Genomic DNA, 15,949 nt, shown 5'->3' with positions numbered 1-15,949 from the left:
TTGGTTTAGTCTCGCATGCATCACAGGTTTGGGTTACCTGTTTGGGTTCCCAAAGCCTTCTTCCTAATCACTGTGTGGATGGCATGGGCATAGCTAAGAGGTTATACTCTGGACTTAGTTCACCCATCATTCTACTGTAGACCAGAACCAGCTGAGGTTTCACCCAGATCCAGAGGATTAAAGCAGCCTTGCCTAGAGCCCCTCACCTAGAGCAAAGTGGGATGGCTGTGTCTCGTCCTGGTGTCGCCTTAGATGATGGGTTGGGAAAGCTACATGTAAAGCCTTTGGTGAAACTTCTGGATTAGCTGAGCTTAACCACAGCTCTTTCCTCTAGTGCTCTCCGTTCTCTCTTACAGTCCCATCTGCCAGCATGACCCGGCTCGCCCGATCCCGAACCCACTCCACCTCAAGTAGCATCGGCTCTGGAGAAAGTGCCTTCAGCCGATCTGTTGCCAGCAATCAGTCAGATGGAACTCAAGAATCCTCTGAGTCCCCTGATGTTCTGGACAGACACCAGACCATGGAAGTGTCCTGCTAAGCAAATGCTCCTCCCCAGGACCATGCAAGTCCATCCTCCTTCAAACAGCCACTCCATAATATAACACTTCATCCAGCAATCTGGCATCTATCTTTAACTCCTGCATGGCCACTGACTCTCTCTTTCTGGTATCCTGGATTTATCATCCTCTCTGCCTGCCCACCCTCCTTTTTGTATGTACCAAGAACCACTTCCATCCCATTTCTGTAACATTCCAACCTCTTTAGCTGATCAGATCTCCATATCTTCTCTTACCAGCTTTTCCCTGTGCTTTCCCAACTATGTATCTAAGATTCTTTGATTCCTGACGTATGTGTGTGAGCACGCGTGTCTGTGTTTGTGTGTGCATAGTTTTGTGATTTTAGACATGTTTTCTTGTAGAGCTTCTGCAGACAAAAACAAAAAAAGGGACTCTTTTTTTTTTTTTTTGCATTTTCAGTGATGTTTTTAGGAGAAATATGCAGAACAGGTTTCTAGGTAGGCCATTACATTCTCTTTTGGTTCCTCTCTGATGGTCAAGATTTGTAAAGTGACTTCAGGAGAGAGGAGATCTGAGGAAGGTGGAAGATCATAATTCCTGTTTCGATTGTTGATTATGACCAATAGAAGGGAACCTGTTACATAGAAAAGCAGGCCAGGTGGCCAGCCACCTTCTCCCGTCCAATTGAATTCCTGTATCCTATAAATGAAAGGAAGGGATGTGTTCTCTTAGAAGCCCATGAACAATGACATTCTGATGCAGTGTTGCATTTTTCTGAAGGAATGAGTGTGGCTTAATTATTGGACTCTCTTAGCACAGGAAGGTGGAAAACAAAATTCCAGGCCTCTGCTCTGTCAGAGCAAAATTGATGTCTCTGCAGTGTCTGATGCCACACACCAGACATCGGAAGGAGGCGCCTCCCAGGAGAAGCACTCTCCATCCCCCCAGAAGGGAGAAGTATATAGCCTGAAAATTATATAGATGCTGAGGAAATAGTTGGAGAGAGAGGATCAGACATTAACACAATATGATGCTTTATAAGTATAACCTTGATTTCAGAAGAGTTAATGGAGCCTAAATGAAAGATAGAACCCATTTCTCAGAAAGTTAATCCTGTGAACTCCCTCTTCTAAGAGGGAAGGAACCATAAGGGCACCCCATCCAGGTAGAATTGCATTCGGTCCACTGCTATGTGAGGGGGTCACAGCCACCCAGAGAGTGTCTCCAGGAGTGTGACAACAATTGCCACCCAGTAAGGGTCCCGCTTTGACAGCACAGAGATGTCAGCTCAGGGTTATATAATTTCAGTCCTAGGAAGGGGCTTTTCAGATGTAGCATTCGCTTTCTGCTCAGATAGGGAATGCATCACTCTGCCAGAGTATGACTTTTTACAGACGACGAAATAAAGCTGTATATGTCTCATTGTTACCCAGTGGCTGGTGTGACTTCTCTCAAGCCACTTCCTGGGGCTCTGGTGGGGACTGCACATGGGCTTCATACTGGGTCACATACCTGATGATTGTCCACCCAGCGACACCATCCACTTAAAGTGAGGAAACCAAGTCCTGGGATTAATCATTTGCCCAAGATCATCATGCCAGTAAGCTAGCCGGGACTGAACCCTGAGTCCATCTGACATACCTGTATTCCCCTCAGACGAAAAACCGTGAGAAGCTTGGTCATTGGTTTGTGATGGAGGAGCAGGTGAGGTCTCGGGAAGGCGTTCAGCATCTCAGCTCTGCCCTTCGTGCACGGTTGCTGCGTCCCACCCCTTGTGCGGTAACCACAGCCACCTGCCAGGGCGCCACCGACAGACCAGGCTGTGTTTCTCCAGAAGGGGCTCTTTGTACCCTGCCCCCCAAGAATAATTCCAGGGGGGTGGCCATCCTAGATCAGTTCCAAATGATCCAGGGGCTGCGGCTACCAGTATACCCAGGTCGCAGTGTCTGTGGGGAGGTACTTGTAAAATGACTCGACCCTGCCTCTCCTAGTAGAGGACAGGAAACCAGTGCCCATGGGCAGATGAGGTGTCCCTGCTGAGTTCCAGACAAAACCACCCGGCACGGAGTTGCAGAGCTGCAGGTGGTCTGATGGCCAGGGCTGCTCTGAGAGCCCACCCTGCTCCAGCCGTCTTGGCTGCACAGCACGGATGGTTGCCTCTTCCCAGCTTGGCTTTGTGCCTGGGGTCAGGCCCCAACTGACTACACCCAGCTGGTTCTTACCATACTCATCCTCTTCTCATTTGCATTTTCTTTCTTCCTATTCAATACTAAAAAAAAGAAGTTGGAGCGCCTACTTTGTGAGAGGTAAGGAAGTGGCCAGGTAGACGCTACACACTATGACTGTGTTAAGCTTTTCCGTGTAAATTTTCTCACGCAGTTCTCGTGGCAGCTCTGTGAAGTGGGCAGTGCGTTTTACAAAGAACGGTTGAGGAAAGTTAAGTGATGTCGCCAGAGACACCTACTCGACAAGGTTCCTAGTTCTTCCAGAATCAATGCATTTTCATGTTTTATTAAGGCTTTTATTGAGCACCCACTACAGATTGAGCCCTTTCATCTTCTTGCGTGTCCCTCCTCTGATCCAGGAAGGTAGACCTATTCCAGTTTTATGGATGAGAAGACAGGCCCAGAGGTAACTAACTTAAAAATAGTCTAGAAACTAATAGAGCCGCACATCTAGGCTTTAGACTCTCTCATTTCCAGGTACCTCCCTGAGTGGTATGGGAGAGCATATGGTGGGAATGTTTTGAGACCAGAGATGTCATTCCCTACTTCGTTCCTTGCTCATGGACTGCTCCTTAAGGCCAGTGTGAAAGGCTGTTTGTCACATGGAAAGATGGACATCACAGTGGTGTGGAGGCAAGAGCAGGTGGTTGGGGCTACGGTCAGGTCCCTCCCAGCCACAGGCCACATCCTTGAGGGGCCGTCACCCACAGTAGCATGCTAGTTAGAACTTTCTTAAAGAGGAGGCACTTCCACTCTGGCCCTCCACTCTCCACATCACATGCCTCAGGAGTTAAATCTCAAGCCTTACCCAGAGAAAGGGAGACCATGAATCCAGGTACAGCAGGGCCCCAAATCAGGCTGCATTGTCTGTGAAATGACAGTTTTGCGTTCAAAGCATCTGTCTCCAGGATTGCTAAGCCCCCTAAAGGGGAGATAATGAGTGGGTATGATTATTTAGATGCTAATGAGCTGAGGTTTTTATTTTAATTTATTTAAATGTTGTTAACTGATTTAAGCACACCAATCAGAGACAATTTTATCAGAGATTCTTCATCCCAGCGGAGTGAGTCTCAGGGTTAGGGAATGCATCAAGGATCACCTGGAGGGCTTGTGAAGACAGGTTGCTGGCCCTCCACCATGGAGTTTCTAATTGGGTAGACCTAAGATGGGCCTTGAGAACCCTCCTATGAAACGAAGTCCCAGATGGTACTGGGGCTACTGGCGTATGGACCACACTTGAAGAACCACTGTCCAGGTCCACGCACAGTGTGGCTCCCAGATGGTCAACATGGTTTTATTCACTGGGAGTTGTTAGCGATGTAGAATCTTGAGCCCCATCCAGACTCACAGAACCAGAATCCACTGTTTAACAAGATCCCCAGGGGCTTCCCTAGACACAGTAAATTTTGGGACACCTGCCTTCTTGGCAGTGCTTCCCATACTTGCCAGCCAGAGGAATCTCTTGGAGTGGTGAAGATTCAGAGTCTGGGAGCTGCTCCTCTGCTGACTTGGATTCAGAAGATGTGGGAGGGTCTCAGGGATCTGAGTCTAGCAAGCCCCCTCAGGTGATGGTGACGATCAGGGAAGCCTGGCTACCCATTGGGTCTGTGTTCCTCAGAGCAGACCCAAACCCCAGAGCCAGAAGAGAAGCCTCTCCCTCCGGGATCGTGACGTGGCAGCTGCTTCTCCCCCACAAACAGGAACTTGGGGAAGGTGGCTCCTTGATGGTCTGTGATGCCGTCAGAGGAAACGGGTGGTTGTGAGAACCACAGAGCCTGCAGATGTGAGCCGGGAGCCCTAAGAACCCTGCAGCAGAGCTCAGAGATGTGGGTCCTGCTTCCCCGCCTGGCTGTACTTGACAGGGCCACCTAGTCAGAGGTCTCGGAGGAGCACGGGGGTCCTGTCCCATCCCTGGGGTACAGACCACTACCACGGGCAGATGCCGAGCTCCCCAAAGCTCCCTGAAGACTCTCTCAGGCCAAGAGGTTTCTGGGTGGCCTAGAACTAAGGACATTGGCAGACTTCTAGAAGACTTTACACCCCACTGAGAGCTCCAACCTCTTCAGCTAAAACATGCGTCTTAGCTGGTCCCCCATCCCAAGACTCTGATGACAGGAAACCAGTAAGTACGCTTGATTTTGTTTTCTGATGGCCTTGGGACTGTGAGGAATGATGGTCCCCTCAAGACTGGGAGTGGGCTATACAGTTGGGAAATAAGCTCAACGGGAAGGGCAGTTGGTTCTGCTGAGGCTGTGAGAAACGGCTTCTGACGGTCCTCTTCCCCTTTGCTGTTCCCTCCAGCTGCTTTTCATGCCCATTCTGGTCTCATCTCAGTTCCCAACTTGCTGTGTGACTTGGGGACCCTCTCTGAGCGATAGCCGTATGGTGTCAGTGGATACGAGGAGTCTAGATTATAACCTCTGAAGGCACATTCAGTTCTGGAGTCTACAGTTCCTCTCAAAAAGGTCTTCAGCTGATCTTTCTCAGCTAAAAGGGAGGGCAGGGGTTCTCCCTTTAGCTCAATCCAAATCCGTGACTTACCTCCACCACTGAGAAATTATTTTCAGAAGCACAAACACACAGAAGACTCAGATTGTAGACCCAGGTCTGCAATAACCAGCTACCAACAGAGCGCGAGGTCACTTTCTCTGGGCCCTGGTCATTGTTTGGAATGGTATTCAAACCCTGGGATCTCTCAAAAGGTCAAGTGCGATGATCAAAACAATGTGGGCGGTGGGTATGCTGACCTCAGCTGTCTTTAACTCTTCCGCCCATGCCTGGGCCCCTGCAAAGTGCCTAACATGAGTAAGTTGTTCAGATACTTACACAGTTATTACATTCTTCTCTTTAAGTTTGAGCCAATACCACCTCCTCTTCCTAGGTCTGCCCACCCCCGGTCTTCATTTTGCCCCCAGACGTCTTCCCGACCTTGACCTGACCTGGTGAAGGGAGCTGGCAGAGTGCTGGGGGCTGGCAGCCTGAGTGCAGGGTTCTCCTGCGGCCCAGCCCCCACCTCTACCTGCAGCGGGAAGAAGCCTCTGGGTTTAGTGTGGTTGGTAACTGTGGTGACTTTGTCTTGCTCAAAGAGAAGAAAGCAACCTTCACTGAGCACACTCTCCCTGCCAGGCTGCTCAGCTTCTCACAGCCCGAGGTGTCAGTATTATTCCCAGATTCACACATGAGACTCAGGGAAGTCGCGTGCTTTGCCTGAGGTCACACAGCTTGAGTTTGGTTGGTCTGAATTAAGCCCTCGCGCTAGCCAGGCATGATCTGTCCCAGGGGTTTTCTGGACCCATGTCTGTGCCTCATACCCAAGGGAAGGAAAGGCTGGGACCAGCAGGACTGTTGAAAACCTGACCATGAAAAGCTGCCTTGACCTTGAGGGAAGCAGAGACCCCAGGAGGCAGCAGCACCAGCTCGGGCTGCCAAGGTTTCAGGATTTCCAAGTCTGAGCAGGAAGTGGCTGCCAGGAGCCATCCCCTAAGGGTGGGCCTGAGCTACCCAAGGAGGGAGAGCAAACAGATCCTGTTTTCCCCGTGTTGATGGCAGGAGATGGCAGATGGTTTCACAGATAGATGTTCTAACCTCTAAGGCAGGACCTTTACTCCTCAGACAGGATGGCTGGTGAGGCCACGGGAGCCCCTCCATGATCATGGCGAGCAGCTGTCCTCACCCAGGGGTAGGGAGATGTTCAAAGGCAGGATGGAGCCTGCCATGTCCCCACACTGGTGTAATCGTGTCCTGTCTGTAAGGAAAAGACTGAAACTGTCTGAAAGAATGAAACCACCTTCCTGCAGCGTCTTAATAATATATTGTTTGAAAAAATCAGCATTACCATGGAAACCTGAGAATTTAAATTATTCTAAAGATAATGGGCAAGATCCCCTAGAGAAGGAAATGGCTATCCACCCCAGTGTTTTTGCCTGGAGAATCCCATGGACAAGGGAGCCTGGCGGGCTACAGCCCATGGGGTTGCAAGAGTTGGGCACAGCTTAGAGATTAAGCAATAACAAACAAGGATAAGACACCTATCCAAAGAGCTTGTAATCACTCCATCCATTTAGGCAATGTTCATCAAGTGCCATCGGTGGGTGAAAATGCCGAGGAATTGGGCAAACAGAGAGGTCCTTGTTCATAGCATGCTATGGAATCGTGACTGGTTAAACAAGCACCCCAGCACATGAATAATTAAAAATTGGGAAGAGCACAACAGGGAGCCAAGAGGGACACAAGGGAAGGTCCCCAGAAACAGCCTCTGGTGAAGTGACATTCAGGGTGTGAGAAAGGAAAAGCAGGCACCGGCCAGCCTCTTCACACGCGTTATCTCTCAGGCCCGTATGGCGGGTGTTGTTATCCCCTTTTTCAAACGAGGAAATGGAGGCAAAGAGAGGGAAATGGTTCGACAGCCAATCCTGTACAGACTTGCAAGTCACCACTGTGTCACGGCCTCCCAGGCACCCTACTCTGCCCTGTGACACTGGTCACTGTGCTCGGTGTCACCTTAGCTCACGAGACGCGCCAGCTCCCAAGTCCCCTCAGATCCCCCTTGCCCACCCAGCCATGGGTCCCGGTGTGCCTGGGATGAATGAACTCTGTCCTGTCATTGGCCCTTGCCCCCCAGGTGACAGAATGTGATCCCAGGTCAGGCAGTGGTTCTGAGGAACCATGGAAATGAGCAGCTAGGGCTGGGGGATTCAGGGAAAACTTCCTGGGGAGGGTGGGATACAGACAGGCCGGAAATGGGAAAAGGGTCTTCCGGCCAGTGGGAGGGGACTTCACACAGGGAAAGGCCCAGAAACATTGAATGGAGCATGGCTGCAGCATAGAAAAGATGGGATGAAAAGAAAACAAGGTCTGGTTTGCAGAAAGCCTTCAGAGGCTGGTGGGGAGGGGCTGGAGCCTGGTCCTGACGGGAGGGATCTCGTTCCCTTGTGTCGGCCAGGAGGTCAGCAGGGCTGAGTTGGGGCAGGGCGGGGTGGAGGAGGGGTGGGCAGGAGCAGGAGGAGGCGGGGGTCTGGGCACCAGGCTCGGGGAGCCATGGCGCGTCCCCATCACAGCATCTCTTTCAGATTTCTCTTGGCGATGTGCTCCTGAGTGTTCTTCTGAGGAACGATGGGAAGTCAGCCCAGTAGGGGGAAAGCCCTTCCAAGCCCAAGCTTCAGCCCCTGTGTGCAAGGCCAGAATCCTGAGCCCATGCAAGCAGGTAGGCCATGGGCCCCGGGGCAGCCAGGGCCTTCCTGACCAGCCACTCCGACACAGCTTTAAGTATAAACACAGCTTCGAGCGTTCACCTCCCCATGAACCCCACAGCCAGGGTCCCTGCTCTCGCGGAGCGTACATATTAATGGTCAGAACATTAACCCAGATAAACTAGAATATGTGAGAGGGTGACCCGAGCGAACTGAAGGGTGTGATGGGCCCCAGGCGTCTCCCAAGGCTTCCCTCCTCCCAACTCAGCTTATCCAGAGACTGAGCTGCAGCTCTCAGACCAGCCCACTTCCGCTGCTCTCCAAAGCTGCACCATCCATTAGCACAGCCACTAACCTTATGTTGCTATTTCAGTTTAGACTGAAATTAATGAAAATCAAAGATTCAGCTCCTCAGTCACACCAGCCTTATTTATTTTAAGTGCTCACCAGCCGTATGTAGCTAGTAGCTACCTTATTGGACAACACAATTATAGAACATTTCCATCAGCACAGAAAGTTCTGCTGGATGGTGATGCTGTTATCCTGAGAGGTGCTATGAAATACTTGAAGCAAAATAGAGCTATGATGCCTGGAAAAATGAATTCATACAAGGCATAGGCTAAACCTATCATTGTGGTTTTCTAAGGCAGTCCTGACTAAAAATGTCTGTTTTTATGATGATTCAGTTCAGTTCAGTTGCTTAGTCGTGTCCAACTCTGCAACCCCATGGACTGCAGCATGCCAGGCTTCCCTGTCCATCACCAACTCCCAGAGCTTGCTCAAACTCATGTCCATCGAGTCGGTGATGCCATCCAACCGTCCCATCCTCTGTCGTCCCCTTCTCCTCCCGCCTTAAGACTTTCCCGGCATAAGGGTCTTTTCCAATGAGTCAGATGATTAAGATGATTAGGCCATCAAAATATCCTGCAGTATCTAATACTTTGATGTTAGAACTATAGCCCCAGTTTTTTCTTGTTCCCTAAAACAGCCCACAAATCCTTTCTAACATCACTTTCTGATTTGGGGTTTTGATAATGCATTTGTCAGCAGCCCCCAGAGAGAAAGAGAACTAGTAGGGTATGTGTGTGCACACGTGTGTAAGAGAGAATTTAAGAAATTGGCCCACGCCGTTGTGGAGTGGCCAGTCTGAAGTCTGCAAGGCAGGTCAGCAGGCTGGAGACCAGGGAGGAGCTGATGCTGCTGAATTCCAGAGTGGAGCCTGGAGACAGGATTCTTTCTTCTTCGAAGGACATCAGCCTTTTTCTCTCAGTCTTCAACTGACTGGAGAAGATCCACTCACAAAGTGGAGGGTAATTCAAACCCTACTGATTTAAATCATTGGAAAAGACCCTGATGCTGGGAAAGATTGAAGGCAAAGGGAGAACGGGGTGGTAGAGGATGAGATGGTTAGATAGTATCACTGACTCGATGGACATGAAGCTGAGCAAACTCCAGGGAGGACAAAGAGGCCCGGCGTGCTGCAGTCCTCAGTGTTGCAAAGAGCTGGACACAAGTTCTGAACAACAACTGACTTAAATGTTAATCTCCTCTAAAAAACAGCAGCATGGCAGCCTCTAGACTAGTATTTGACCCAATATCTGAGTACTGTGGGCTAGCCACTCTGACACACAAAAGTAACCATCACAGATAACAAGATTACTGTAAACCATCAGCACTTTTAGGAGGAAGGACATAGCCACACAGGTAAACAGAAGTGGGAGAGTGCAGAGCCACAGTCTGGATGTCTGGGTTTGGCAGGTGTTGCCCCCAATCTGAAGAGTCCTCTACATTGGCGGGGGCGTCCTTTCCACTTCTCTGCCCCCATCCCCAATATCCTCCTTTCTTTTTTTTTTTTATTATTTGTTTTCTTTCTGGCCACACCGCACAGCCTGCAGGATTTAGTTCCCCGACCACAGATCAAACCCATGCCCCCTGCAGGAGAAGTCAGTAGTCCTAACCACTAGACCCCCAGGGAAGGCCCAGTATCCTCCCTTCTTTAATACCAGCCTCCCCCAGATCCCAGATCCAGGTGTTATCGACACCTGGACCCTGCAGACACCTGGTGGGCAGGCAGCTGCCTCCTCTTTGCCACTCACTGTGCACCCAGAGTGTGGGGCCCTGCAGGAAGAGATGTGGAAACCACACAGACCTCCACCTTATTTCCTCTGAATCAAGCCACAGGCAGTGCCCTCAAGGTAGCTCTGACTCACGGCGAGGCAGCTGAGAGGGGTGACCCCCAGCAGGTGTCCTGGGGCCCTCCCTGCCTGTGGGAACAGAGGGGAACTGGGTACCCCCCCTCTCCCAGGGTCTCCAGGGGAAGGACGGGCCACAGCTGTGAACAAGGCAGGCATAGCCCCTGAGACAGGAGCTAAAGCAACCATCAATTACAATTGTGTTAGATTTTAGTGACAGTTTTAAGGGTCTCTGATTCAGAGTGTGGGCTGAGGGGCTCGTCAGGGAGGGGACATTTCATTTAATCCAAGGAGTGAAGAATGAAGATGACTCAGCCACTGGAGGGGACCCGTCAGGGGGCAGCATGTGCAACTCAGTGGCTCCTGAGGATGCAAAGCCAGGGCTTCCAGAAGGGAGAGGGGCCCTTCTGGCCACCTGCTTCCATTCTTGTCACAGGACACCCTCCCCAGACTTACTCGCACCGTGTATTCGAGCATCAGGCATTCCCCTGCCCCGTGGGATGGCCAGGCCCCAGGGTCTGAGGACTCTAGTCTGGGGTCAACAAGGGGATCTCCATGTGGGTCTGGGAGAATATGCAGGAACCGGTCCATTTCCAGAATCTCAGTCTCACTCTGTCCATGTCCCGGAGGCCCTCAGCCCCCATAAAGAGTCCAGCTCTGTGTCTGCCCCGCCCCATCCCCTGGGTCCTTGTCTGTCCTCTTCTGTCCCTCCCTCACTTCCTGGGGCCCCAGCTCTGTCTAGAGGGCCTCACAGAGGCCTCTCAGGCCCTGAGGAGCATCTGTGGGTTACATAAACCTTTCTTTCTGGCCCTGACTGCTTCCCATAGCTTGATTCAGAGGCCCCTACTGAGATGGGATGAGGAGGAAGGGGAGGGGGCCACTGGGGTGTGGGTGAAGGGTGCTCAGTAGGATGGGATTTTTCAGTAAAGGTGGGCCTGGACAGGCATTAGGAGGTCTAGTTAACGGGACAGGCTGGTGCCCAGTGGGGTGAGGGGATGAGCATCCTGTGCTAAAGGTAGCTGCTTGCCTCCTGCTCTCCAACCTCAAGGTTAGGCCTCAAGGCCCCTGTGTTCTCAGGACCAGTCCTGGTGGCGTGGCGTGGGGTAGGGGTGGGGGTGGCTTGGCATCCTCTGTCTCTGTGACTCCCTCTTTGAACGTCAGCCTCCCAGGCAGTCTGGGCCTTTCAGAGATGTGCTGTGCAGGCCAGTCCACCCTCCCTGGGCCCAGGAGCAGTGCCCCACGGGTGGAGAAGGACTCCCGGCAAAGCACCCTGCGGAGCCTCAGTTGCTTTGCTGTGTCATGGGGCTGAACAGAGACGATGCATACCGCAGGTGCTCAGCAAGATATGGCAGGTGTGTGACTAAGACACTTGACAGAGCCATGCGTTCCTGCTGGGCACCTGCTCTGGGCCAGGCCTGTCACAGTGGGCCTGGGGCTGCACTTCTGAGGGGGCAGCGCAGACTTGCCCCTGTTGCTCAGGACAAAAGTCACGAGAGAACCACTCTGCCCATGTGCAGGCACTCCAGAGTTACAGCACCCTTCCAGATGGGTGATGTCCTGGGCCCCTCCAGGAACCCTCACCCCCCATGTCCCCCTCCCAGCCCCTCAAAGCTGGTCCATCTGGTAACCACCTCATCAGTGCCTTTCAGAAGCTGAGCTCAGAAATCTAGGCTAATACCTGCTTAGAACTGTCAGTTAGCTATCAAAATCTCCTGTGATGATCTGTGTAAAAATGGGGTTGTAGGGACTTCCCTTGGAGAAGGCAATGGCACCCCACTCCAGTACTCTTGCCTGGAAAATCCCATGGACGGAGGAGCCTGGTAGGCTGCAATTCATGAGGTCGCTAAGAGTTGGACACGACTGAGTGACTTCACTTTGACTTTTCCCTTTCATGCATTGGAGAAGGAAATGGCAACCCACTCCAGTATTCTTGCCTGGAGAATCCCAGGGACGGCGGGGCCTGGTGGGCTGCCATCTATGGGGTCGCACAGAGTCGGACACGACTGAAGCGACTTAGCAGCAGCAGGGACTTCCCTGGTGGTCCAGTGGTTAAGAATCTGCCTGCCAGTGAGGGGGACGTGGGTTCTATCCCAGGTCTGGGAACTAAGATCCCACATGCTACAGGGCAACTAAGCTTATGCGCCTCGACCGCTGAGCCCACGCACTCTGGAGCCCATCCTCCACCCACTGCCGCAAGAAGCCCAATCACTGCAACTAGCTAGAGAGTAGCCCCTACTCACTGCAACTCAAGAAAGCCTGTGCACAGCAACGAAGGGCCCATGCGCTGCCACAAAGACCCTGCACAGTCAAAAAAAAAAAAGGGGATTGTAGTCAGGAGCCCCACTCCCTTTGCCACACCAGTCCTTTCCCTGAGGGGCCCAGGAGATGTCTGGGTGCCCTGGGCTCTACACAGCCCTGTGGAAAAGCATCAGATCCAGGCACCCCTTGGGAGCCCAGCAGACATGCCACCCCGGGTGCCTGTGGGAGGACTGATGGAAGAACCCAGCCTCCACCAGAACTCACATTCTGGCCCAAGGGTGACCACCTCTGTCCCTCCCTCCAGAGAGGAGCCGGGCCAAGGCCGTGGCCCTGGGCAGTTTCCCAGTGGGCGAGCAGGCAGAGCTGTCGCTGAGACTGGGCGAGCCGTTGACCATCATCTCGGAGTAAGTCCTTCCGAGGGCAGTGGGTTGGATGCTCTGTCCCTTCCCCCAGTCCCTGAAGATGCACTCAGGGGTGGAGGGGCCTCTTCCAGGAGAAAAGAGCGTGGCCTTTGGTGCTGAGCTCACACAGGTGGAGTGTCTACAGCTTGACACTCCTGCAGGGAGAAGCAGTGGGGAGGGGCCCTGAATCAGACCACCTGCTGCCCAGGAGATACCTGGACCGGCTGGTGCAAGGAAGCCTGGGACACTCAGGTGGGACAGGTGGCCACAGGACCCAGCCTGGGGGGTCCCCGTGAGTCCCCCAGGGGCACTTCCCAGGGCTTGGTCCTTCTGAGAAGGGGGCCCCCTTGTCCTTCTCTCTCCAGGGATGGAGACTGGTGGACGGTGCTGTCGGACGTCTCAGGCAGAGAGTACAGCATACCCAGCATCCACGTGGCCAGAATCGCCCATGGGTGAGTCCCCATCCCAGGCCCTGCCTCAGGGGCTTCCTGCTGTCTCCTCCCACAAGCCCAGTCTTATCTGAGCAGAGCTGGCATCAGAGGCCAATCAGGCCAGGACCCTGTCCTTCAGAGGGGCTGACAACTGACTCTCTCAGGTCAGCTTGTGAGGCTTGGGAGCCCAGGGGAGGGGGCTCACGAAGGCCTCATGGAGATGTGGCGCCTGGTCCTTAGAGGGTGGACAAGAATTTGGTGAGGAGGGCACAGCAACCCACTCCAGTATACTTGCCTGGAGGATCCCATGGACAGAGGAGCCTGGCGGGCTGCAGTCCATGGGGTCACAAAGAGTCAGACATGACTGAAGCGACTAACACACACGCACACACAAGAATCTGGTGGTGGAGAATGCTGAGCATCAGTGTGCCCAGGGAGTCTCCTTGGGTGGCCTTTCCAAAAGGCATTTACTTGGGAGGATTGGACTTGGGCACACATGGTCTCTTACGAAGTGTGAGCCATCTCTCGCCAAGAGTAAGGGACAGACTGACTCCTGAGCAAATTCTGTGTTGAGAGAGAAAGGCAGTGAATAACCTGGAGCCAGGAATGTGTCACTGAGTGCGCTGTGACAGCCACTCTTCAGTTCTGAGGCAAACTCAGAACTCAGGGGCGGCCTCACTTTTTGAAGCTCACGGGATGCCTGGCTCTGATCCTGAGACATGAGAACCCCTCATGGAATCAGTTCACACAGAGGCAGGGTGAAGCCCACGTGGCCTGCGTGTCTCTCTGTGGCCTGGGCCTGCTGGGCAGAGTTTTGTGCCCATAGCTGACACTGAAGTTTAAACCGAGGAAACACTGACTGCCTCTGAGAGTCAGTCCCCTTTCTGGCCACGACTTCATTTGCAGCCTCTTTATGAAAGGATGTGTTTTATTTGCTATAAAATTAGGCTAAGTTTGCTGCTGGCACCAAGAGAATCACAGCTTCTTATTTACTTGGGATCAACTCATCCCTGACTCTGGCTTAGACTGTGGAATTTCACGGAATGACAGCCATTTCCATCAAATTGGCTTCTTAAGGCTTTGCTTGGGCCCCCCCTGCCTGATGCTGGGAAAGATTGAAGGCAAAAAGAGAAGGGGGCGGCAGAGGATGAGATGGTTAGATAGCATCACCAACTCAGTGGACATGAATTTGAGCAAACTCTGGAGATAGTGGAGGACAGAGGAGTCTGGTGGGTTACAGTCCATGGGGTCACAAAGAGTTGGACACGACTTAGCCCCTGAACAACAGCAACAACCCAGGAATGACTCTGGGGACAGTGTGAAGCAGATGGACTAGTACGCCAAAAAATTCCTGCAAAACTTCCTTGAACTTTCCATGGCAATGAAGTCCCTCGTGGACATATATGGGTGAGGATAAATGAAGAGAGGAAGGAAGATGTGGGCCCAGAATTATCAAGAATCCCAGCATTGGAAGCACGTATGAAGATCTGTGGACTGTGTAATTTTTTTTCTCAAAATTTTAGACTGTCTTGAACATTATAGTTCCAAACTTTTGACCCACAAATAATCTCCAATCGAAGTGAGATTTCAGTGATACTGAGTAAATGTTCACCTGCACACCGTTTGACTACATAGTTAAACTTTAAACTTCAAATAAAATATTCACTAAACTTAAAAAAAAAGAACAATTCTTAGAGAGGTGAAGGCTTAGAAATGTGAGTGAATGGCGTACGGGTGCAGGGGGAACTGGGCGGGTGACAGGAGAGGGTCTGGGATCACCTAACCTGCCCCCAGACCCTGGCCATTTGGGAATGAGGTCTCCAGTCAGAGAAGACTGGGGCTGACCCCGTGAGACTGTCCTCTGAGGGCCCTGGAGCCAGGACCAGGACACAGCGGCGGGGCCTGAGAGACCCCGAAGCCAACTCTCCATGGGACGGTTGGAATTGGAGGTCCACAGAGGCAGGAGAGGCTCCAGTAGGGTCTTGGCCCACCCACCCCCAGGCTGACCCCCGACCGTCTCTCCCCACCCCCAGGTGGCTGTATGAGGGCCTGAGCCGGGAGAAAGCTGAGGAACTGCTGCTGCTGCCTGGGAACCACGGAGGGGCCTTCCTCATCCGGGAGAGCCAGACCAGGAGAGGTGGGTAAGCTCAGTGCCACCCTGGGTCTGTCCCTGTTGTGCCAAGAGCCAGGTGTGATGTGACTCGGGGGTAGCGGTAGGAGCCCAGATGTGGAGGGCTGGAGACTGGCCTCAGAGTTGGGTGGCCTGACTAACTGACCACAGGCTGCGGCCTTGAGAACCCATCAACAACGGGGAAAGGGGAGTCCCCTGGTGGCTCCAAATGCAGGGGGCCTGGGGTTTGACCCCTGGTTGGGGAACTAGTTTCCACATGCCACAACTAGAGATCCCAAGTGCTGCATCTCGGACCCGGTACAGCCATATAAATAAATGAAAATATTAAAAAAAAAAAAACTAGGCAATGACCTGCATTTCCAAAAATGGGTATGAATTGCCCACAGAAGGGATCCAGGCTCAGCCAACGCTTTGGCAACCAGGACTTACCATATAGTCATAGGAGAGTGCAGTCATTCCCTGCCTTGACCAGCAATGATTTCTCCTTCCCCAAGACACAATAGGATCCTGATCTCTTGGCAAAATGTTGACAAGTTGACAAGGTCTCTGTGCTTTGGGTCATTAGCCAGTTGGAGCCAGAGAACCCACCAAGAGTCACCTCAT

At 52.3% G+C, this 15,949-nt stretch overlaps 2 protein-coding genes across 14 annotated transcripts in view; both read left to right on the top strand.

Moving 5' to 3' along the window:
• The window catches only part of NDRG3 (NDRG family member 3), a 63,297-nt gene extending 61,351 nt beyond the window's left edge, over nucleotides 1–1,946 (top strand). For all 12 annotated transcript variants that reach the window (XM_025000557.2, XM_025000554.2, XM_025000558.2 and 9 more), the window contains 1 exon segment: nucleotides 357–1,946. In XM_025000557.2, coding sequence (XP_024856325.1) covers nucleotides 357–538 — 182 coding nt within the window. In that variant the 3' untranslated portion in view covers nucleotides 539–1,946.
• Nucleotides 1,947–4,542: 2,596 nt separating this feature from the next.
• The window catches only part of SLA2 (Src like adaptor 2), a 26,711-nt gene continuing 15,304 nt past the window's right edge, over nucleotides 4,543–15,949 (top strand). Inside the window, exons 1-5 of one of the 2 annotated variants that reach the window (XM_059892564.1) lie at nucleotides 4,543–4,865; nucleotides 7,813–7,946; nucleotides 12,688–12,787; nucleotides 13,150–13,236; nucleotides 15,249–15,352. In XM_059892564.1, the coding sequence (XP_059748547.1) occupies nucleotides 7,856–7,946; nucleotides 12,688–12,787; nucleotides 13,150–13,236; nucleotides 15,249–15,352 (382 nt within the window). In that variant the 5' untranslated portion in view covers nucleotides 4,543–4,865; nucleotides 7,813–7,855. 2 annotated transcript variants of the gene reach the window in all.

Source organism: Bos taurus, chromosome 13 (genome assembly GCF_002263795.3).
Source record: "Bos taurus isolate L1 Dominette 01449 registration number 42190680 breed Hereford chromosome 13, ARS-UCD2.0, whole genome shotgun sequence".
Lineage (NCBI taxonomy): Eukaryota > Metazoa > Chordata > Mammalia > Artiodactyla > Bovidae > Bos > Bos taurus.
Note: the sequence above shows the minus strand (reverse complement) of the source record. Positions and strands in the feature narration are given on the sequence as shown.